The 7,816-nt window shown below is 45.8% G+C and overlaps 1 protein-coding gene across 1 annotated transcript in view; it reads right to left on the bottom strand.

The window, feature by feature from the left end:
• The window catches only part of slc4a8 (solute carrier family 4 member 8), a gene marked incomplete at its 3' end in the record, with an annotated part of 115,646 nt that overhangs the window by 1,876 nt on the left and 105,954 nt on the right, over positions 1 to 7,816 (bottom strand). Inside the window, exons 21-24 of the mRNA XM_084061933.1 lie at positions 4,872 to 5,045; positions 3,477 to 3,635; positions 2,706 to 2,803; positions 725 to 821 (exon numbers count right to left, since the gene is read on the bottom strand). Coding sequence (XP_083918059.1) covers positions 725 to 821; positions 2,706 to 2,803; positions 3,477 to 3,635; positions 4,872 to 5,045 — 528 coding nt within the window. The remainder of the gene's footprint in view (positions 1 to 724; positions 822 to 2,705; positions 2,804 to 3,476; positions 3,636 to 4,871; positions 5,046 to 7,816) is intronic.

The raw sequence follows: 7,816 nt of genomic DNA, 5'->3' as shown, positions 1-7,816 counted from the left end.
AATATGGCATTGTTGAGATGATGAACCATATTTTTTTCCAGAGCTTTCATGATAACAGATGTGAGTGCTATTGGTCTATAATCATTGTGTTCTTTAGGGTTTGACTTTTTTGGCAGTGGTTTTATGTGAGCGGTCAACCAAGCCTGTGGTATAGTATGTGGATTATCAACAATGTGCTGAAAAATGGGCTGCCAGACAGGGGCCAATTCTGTGGCAAAATCCTTCAGAATAAGGGGGCTTATTAGGTCGGGACCAGGGGCTTTTTTTGCGTTTAGACGCTGAAATATGCGCCTGGTTTCCTCCTCACTGACAGTGATTCTATCCCCACTAGACGGCACCAACGCACCAATTAAATCTACACCTTTATCTAGACCATCGTTTACAGACTCAAAGCGAGAGAAAAAGCTGTTTAAATCATTTGCAAACACCAGTTCGTTGTCCGTCACAATTGGCTTATTGGAAGGAGACATACCGGTCATACTTTTCATAGTGTCCCAGAGTCTTTTAGGGTTATTTGCTTGAAATGAATCAAAAAACTAATGAAAAATGCTAAACTATAATAACCTGACAGCAGAGCCTTTAAATTATGAGGGGGGGGGGACATAAAGACAGACAGACAGACAGACAGACAGACAGACAGACAGACAGACAGAGGGATACAGACAGACAGACAGACAGACAGACAGACAGACAGACAGACAGACAGACAGACAGACAGACAGACCTTCTTATGAGGTCGTGTCTCCTTCTGGTTGGAGGACAGAGATTTCCACACAGTGGTTTTAGACACTTCATCTGAGATGTTAATGTCTGAGGGGTCACTGAGGAGGAGGAGGAGGAGGAGAACAGGGGGGTTAGGTCATACATGAGGAGGACCGGGGGTAAAGGGAAGGAGGCGCGTGCGGTACAAGAGGGCAGTGGTGGAAAGTAACCCAGTACATTTACTCAAGTAGCCTTCTGTAGCCTCCTGTAGCCTTCTGTAGCCTCCTGTAGCCTTCTGTAGCCTACTGTAGCCTTCTGTAGCCTACTGTAGCCTTCTGTAGCCTACTGTAGCCTACTGTAGCCTTCTGTAGCCTACTGTAGCCTACTGTAGCCTTCTGTAGCCTACTGTAGCCTACTGTAGCCTACTGTAGCCTTCTGTAGCCTACTGTAGCCTACTGTAGCCTACTGTAGCCTTCTGTAGCCTACTGTAGCCTACTGTAGCCTTCTGTAGCCTACTGTAGCCTACTGTAGCCTACTGTAGCCTACTGTAGCCTATTGTAGCCTACTGTAGCCTACTGTAGCCTTCTGTAGCCTACTGTAGCCTACTGTAGCCTACTGTAGCCTACTGTAGCCTATTGTAGCCTACTGTAGCCTATTGTAGCCTACTGTAGCCTACTGTAGCCTACTGTAGCCTATTGTAGCCTACTGTAGCCTACTGTAGCCTTCTGTAGCCTACTGTAGCCTACTGTAGCCTATTGTAGCCTACTGTAGCCTACTGTAGCCTACTGTAGCCTTCTGTAGCCTACTGTAGCCTACTGTAGCCTACTGTAGCCTTCTGTAGCCTACTGTAGCCTACTGTAGCCTACTTAACCCAAACCCGAGACCTGAAGCCGATTCTACATGTCTCCTAAATCTCAACAGTTTTCTGAAAAACGTAAGTTTCTATATCAGTGGTGCTCAATCTTTTTCATGTCAAGGACCCCCACAATTATATGTATCTGTCCGCGGACCCCCATCAAAATATTTTGTTCCAGGGACCCCCCAGAAGCAGTTAAAAATGTTCGCTTTAAAAATATATATATTCAAAGATTTTCACACATTTTCACGATTTTTCAAAACTAGCAGATCTACAAGCTCGTAGCGCGGCACTCGGTGCCGCGCTACGAGCTTGTATATCTGCTATTTTTGAATAGCCCAAAGTGTAAAATAATGCTTTTTAGCTCAAATCTAAAAATGACACAGTTCCAGGTCTTAATGGGTTAAGTACAATATTGAGGTACTTTTACTTTAGTTGAGTAGACAGAGGCATGTGTGAGTCATAATGACGGGGGTTTGCCCGTTAGCCAATATCAATATAGGATTAAAACCAAACATCTATCAACCAATTAAGCAGTATTTTATACTCTGGCATTTGGAAAACAGCTGATCTACAAGCTCATAGATCGGCTGTTTTGGATAAAGCTTGAAACGCTTTGAAAAATGTGAGTAAATTTAAGTAAGGATAAGGATAATTCCTTTTAACAGGTCGTTCATGAAAGTCCTTGCGGTCTTGTTTCCAATGAGAACCTGTGAGCAATCAGGGGTTAAGAGTCTTGCTCAAGGACAAATTTCATTTCATCGACACATATGTTGACCTGGTCTGGAATCGAACCTGGGGCAACCAGGGCCTCTGGCTCCCTAAGCGGGCTCACTAACCACTCAGCTATGGCCGCCCCCAACTTGGTATCGTAAGTATATTTTGATGCCAATACTTGTGTAAGTAAGTAACCTTTTGAATACCAGCCTTCTGCTTGTAAGAGTATTTTAATATTGTGACTTCAGTAAAACTAAATAATAAATACTTCTTCCACTGCAGGGTAGGAGCACGATCACTGATCACCACACTGTATGGGAACAGGGGGGGGGGGGGGGGGGGGGGGGCTTACATGTGTGTGTGTGTGTGTGTGTGTGTGTGTGTGTGTGTGTGTGTGTGTGTGTGTGTGTGTGTGTGTGTGCGTTCTTACTTGGGGTCATGACCTTTAGGGTGCTGGATCAGACGGCTGCTCTCCATGGAGATCTGAACGGTGGTCGAATCATCTGTGCTGACCATGTCCTTAGACTGCTGTAGACACACACGCACGCACGCACGCACGCACGCACGCACGCACGCACACACACACACACACACACACACACACACACACACACACACACACACACACACACACACACACACACACACACACACACACACACACACACACACACACACACTTGAACTTTCACTTGCATGTTTTGGAGCTTTTGAGATTTTTATAATGTTTTTTTTCATATAAGCACTACAGTATGTTATACTTTGTTTCACAGCAAAAACATTGACAATAGCTTTCCCTATAGAGCGTGCCAAAATTCCTGAAAGGGGCGTCAACAAGTGTCTTTTGGTAGCTGCGGACGTCTTTGAGGGGTAAAAACCAGGTTGACTTAACATTGCCCAATGCCACGCCCAATGCCAACGCCCCCCGTGGTGACGACGCGTTGGCACGCTCTATAAGCCCACAAGTTTGTAGATTTTCACTATTTTTGAATTATTTTGATATTTTTGGTCTGCTTTCCGCCCATAATGACTTGCCCCAAACAGTCATAGATTATACAGCTTCAAAGCTTCACCTTCTGTCTGTCTTTTATTGATTATGAAGACAGACAGAAGGTCTGTCTGCCTTTATGTTCCTCTCTCTGGATTAAATGTATGAGTTGAATGAAGTGTTACATTTAAAGGTTAAAGGTTAAAGGGTTACATTTAAAGGTTGCATGGATGAATGGACTTCTATCGTCTTGGTGGCGTCGTCGTCCATCTTCTTCTTCTTCCACTCAGGCATCAGGTCGTCCAGGTAGCTCAGCTCTCTCTTAGAGAAGCAAAGGTCTAGCAGCTTACGGATGAACACCAGAGCTAAGACCTGCAGATACACAACATGATAACACACTACACATAAACACCATGGGTCTAAGACCTGGAGATACACAACATGATAACACACTACACATAAACACCATGGGTCTAAGACCTGGAGATACACAACATGATAACACACTACACATAAACACCATGGGTCTAAGACCTGGAGATACACAACATGATAACACACTACACATAAACACCATGGGTCTAAGACCTGGAGATACACAACATGATAACACACTACACATAAACACCATGGGTCTAAGACCTGGAGATACACAACATGATAACACACTACACATAAACACCATGGGTCTAAGACCTGGAGATACACAACATGATAACACACTACACATAAACACCATGGGTCTAAGACCTGCAGATACACAACATGATAACACACTACACACAAGTAAGACGCGCAAACGCTGGAAGCGAACGCAGCTCGAAAATAACAATAAGAAGAATAGAAAGGAATGAGCAATTACTTGCCATCCGGCCTGAAATATGCACAAATGACATGGAATTCTTAGATATCCCAATAGATGAACTCGTGTAGATGCTTGTAGATGTGTTATTTTTGACTGTCGCTGCTATATTTTTCTCAGAGGAGTGTAATGAGTCACCCAGGGGCACAGGCGAATTTCAGCCACACTGTAGTGCATGCAGGCAATGAGAGCGTGACTCACATGGGGGCAGCCAATGAGAGCGTGAGTGACATGGGGGCGCGGCTGCACACATACTGCACACAGACAGACACACAAGCCGAGCCGAGTGTCAAAGTATGCTCCACTTGGTCGCAATAAACACCATGGGTCTAAGACCTGGAGATACACAACATGATAACACACTACACACAAACACCATGGGTCTAAGACCTGGAGATACACAACATGATAACACACTACACATAAACACCAGAGCTAAGACCTGGAGATAACCTGTTCAGCTCCTGTATGGTTCTTTAGAGGTTCTCTACTGGTTCTCTACAGGTTCTTTAGAGGTTCTCTACAGGTTCTTTAGAGGTTCTCTACAGGTTCTTTAGAGGTTCTCTACAGGTTCTCTAAAGGTTCTCTACAGGTTCTTTAGCTTAGTTTAGACACCTTTAATGGTTCTATGGAGCTTGAGGACACTATTCAAAATCATGGGGTGACCGAATAGAACGGGGCGGCCACGTCCATTGAATTGAGTATAGGGTCAGGGTTATGCTTAGGGGTCAGGGTGACCTCCTCACCATCATGGGGAAGACGATGGCAGCGGGGGAGGTCTTGATGACCCACAGCAGCACCAGACAGGTGAGCTGGGTGACGGTGAACAGGTGGACCTTCCTGAGAGGGACGTGACGCAGGTAGATGAAGTCTGGCTGGTGTTTGGCTGGCATGCCGAACAGCTTGAGACGGTCAAAGAACTGCGAGAGAGAGAGAGAGAGAGAGAGAGAGAGAGAGAGAGAGAGAGAGAGAGAGAGAGAGAGAGAGAGAGAGAGAGAGAGACACTTTATTTGGGAGGTACAGAACATATTTAAACAGCAACAAGACTACATACAGTAGAGTTGAGTGTAAATTGTTAGCGAGACTTTTCATCCGTAGTACGTAGTACCTAACTTATATATAGCTTACCTACAAGCTCACAAGTTTGTAGATTTTCACTATTTTTGAATTATTTTGATATCTTTTGTAAGCTTTCCGCCGTATATACTCTTCCACTTATATAACAACGAAAAGTAATATTACAGAAAGAAACAGATACATGTTCCTGCCATGTAACAACAACAAAACAATGAATCACACAACAATCCAACAGTATCTGACCTGGATATTTAACACAAGTTAACCCAGAAAAGCTGTTGAAACCTTCTCTAGATAGAACACCCTGGACAACGCTCCACACGTCATAGGCTCTTCTCTCATGTGCTAGACTCTTCTCCCTTCTCAAAAAAACCACTCTGGACAACGCTCCACACGTCATAGACTCTTCTCCCTTCTAAAAAAAAAACACTCTGGACAACGCTCCACACGTCCTAGACTCTTCTCCCTTCTCTAAAACACTCTGGACAACGCTCCACACGTCATAGACTCTTCTCCCTTCTCTAAAACACTCTGGACAACGCTCCACACGTCATAGACTCTTCTCCCTTCTCTAAAACACTCTGGACAACGCTCCACACGTCATAGACTCTTCTCTCTTCTTTAAACCACCCTGGACAACGCTCCACACGTCCTAGACTCTTCTCCCTTCTCTAAAACACTCTGGACAACGCTCCACACGTCATAGACTCTTCTCTCTTCTTTAAACCACCCTGGACAACGCTCCACACGTCCTTGACTCTTCTCCCTTCTCTAAAACACCCTGGACAGCGCTCCACACGTCCTAGACTCTTCTCTCTTCTTTAAACCACCCTGGACAACGCTCCACACGTCCTAGACTCTTCTCCCTTCTCTAAAACACTCTGGACAACGCTCCACACGTCCTAGACTCTTCTCTCTTCTCTAAAACACCCTGGACAACGCTCCACACGTCCTAGACTCTTCTCTCTTCTCTAAAACACTCTGGACAACGCTCCACACGTCCTAGACTCTTCTCTCTTCTCTAAAACACCCTGGACAACGCTCCACACATCCTACACTCTTCTCTCCTCTTTAAACCACTCTGGACAACGCTCCACACGTCCTAGACTCTTCTCCCTTCTCTAAAACACTCTGGACAACGCTCCACACGTCCTAGACTCTTCTCCCTTCTCTAAAACACTCTGGACAACGCTCCACACGTCCTAGACTCTTCTCCCTTCTCTAAAACACTCTGGACAACGCTCCACACGTCATAGACTCTTCTCTCTTCTTTAAACCACCCTGGACAACGCTCCACACGTCCTTGACTCTTCTCCCTTCTCTAAAACACCCTGGACAACGCTCCACACGTCCTAGACTCTTCTCTCTTCTTTAAACCACCCTGGACAACGCTCCACACGTCCTAGACTCTTCTCCCTTCTCTAAAACACTCTGGACAACGCTCCACACGTCCTAGACTCTTCTCTCTTCTCTAAAACACCCTGGACAACGCTCCACACGTCCTAGACTCTTCTCTCTTCTCTAAAACACTCTGGACAACGCTCCACACGTCCTAGACTCTTCTCTCTTCTCTAAAACACCCTGGACAACGCTCCACACATCCTACACTCTTCTCTCCTCTTTAAACCACTCTGGACAACGCTCCACACGTCCTAGACTCTTCTCCCTTCTCTAAAACACTCTGGACAACGCTCCACACGTCATAGACTCTTCTCCCTTCTCTAAAACACTCTGGACAACGCTCCACACGTCCTAGACTCTTCTCCCTTCTCTAAAACACTCTGGACAACGCTCCACACGTCCTAGACTCTTCTCCCTTCTCTAAAACACTCTGGACAACGCTCCACACGTCATAGACTCTTCTCTCTTCTTTAAACCACCCTGGACAACGCTCCACACGTCCTAGACTCTTCTCCCTTCTCTAAAACACTCTGGACAACGCTCCACACGTCATAGACTCTTCTCTCTTCTTTAAACCACCCTGGACAACGCTCCACACGTCCTTGACTCTTCTCCCTTCTCTAAAACACTCTGGACAACGCTCCACACATCCTAGACTCTTCTCTCTTCTTTAAACCACCCTGGACAACGCTCCACACGTCCTAGACTCTTCTCCCTTCTCTAAAACACTCTGGACAACGCTCCACACGTCCTAGACTCTTCTCTCTTCTCTAAAACACCCTGGACAACGCTCCACACGTCCTAGACTCTTCTCTCTTCTCTAAAACACTCTGGACAACGCTCCACACGTCCTAGACTCTTCTCTCTTCTCTAAAACACCCTGGACAACGCTCCACACGTCCTACACTCTTCTCTCCTCTTTAAACCACTCTGGACAACGCTCCACACGTCCTAGACTCTTCTCCCTTCTCTAAAACACTCTGGACAACGCTCCACACGTCATAGACTCTTCTCCCTTCTCTAAAACACTCTGGACAACGCTCCACACGTCATAGACTCTTCTCCCTTCTCTAAAACACTCTGGACAACGCTCCACGCGTCATAGATTATTCTCCCTTCTCTAAAACACTCTGGACAACGCTCCACACGTCCTTGACTCTTCTCCCTTCTCTAAAACACCCTGGACAACGCTCCACACGTCCTAGACTCTTCT

The sequence above is a fragment of the Gymnoscopelus microlampas genome (genome assembly GCF_963454915.1).
Source record: "Gymnoscopelus microlampas genome assembly, chromosome: 7".
In the NCBI taxonomy this organism is placed as follows: domain Eukaryota; kingdom Metazoa; phylum Chordata; class Actinopteri; order Myctophiformes; family Myctophidae; genus Gymnoscopelus; species Gymnoscopelus microlampas.
Note: the sequence above shows the minus strand (reverse complement) of the source record. Positions and strands in the feature narration are given on the sequence as shown.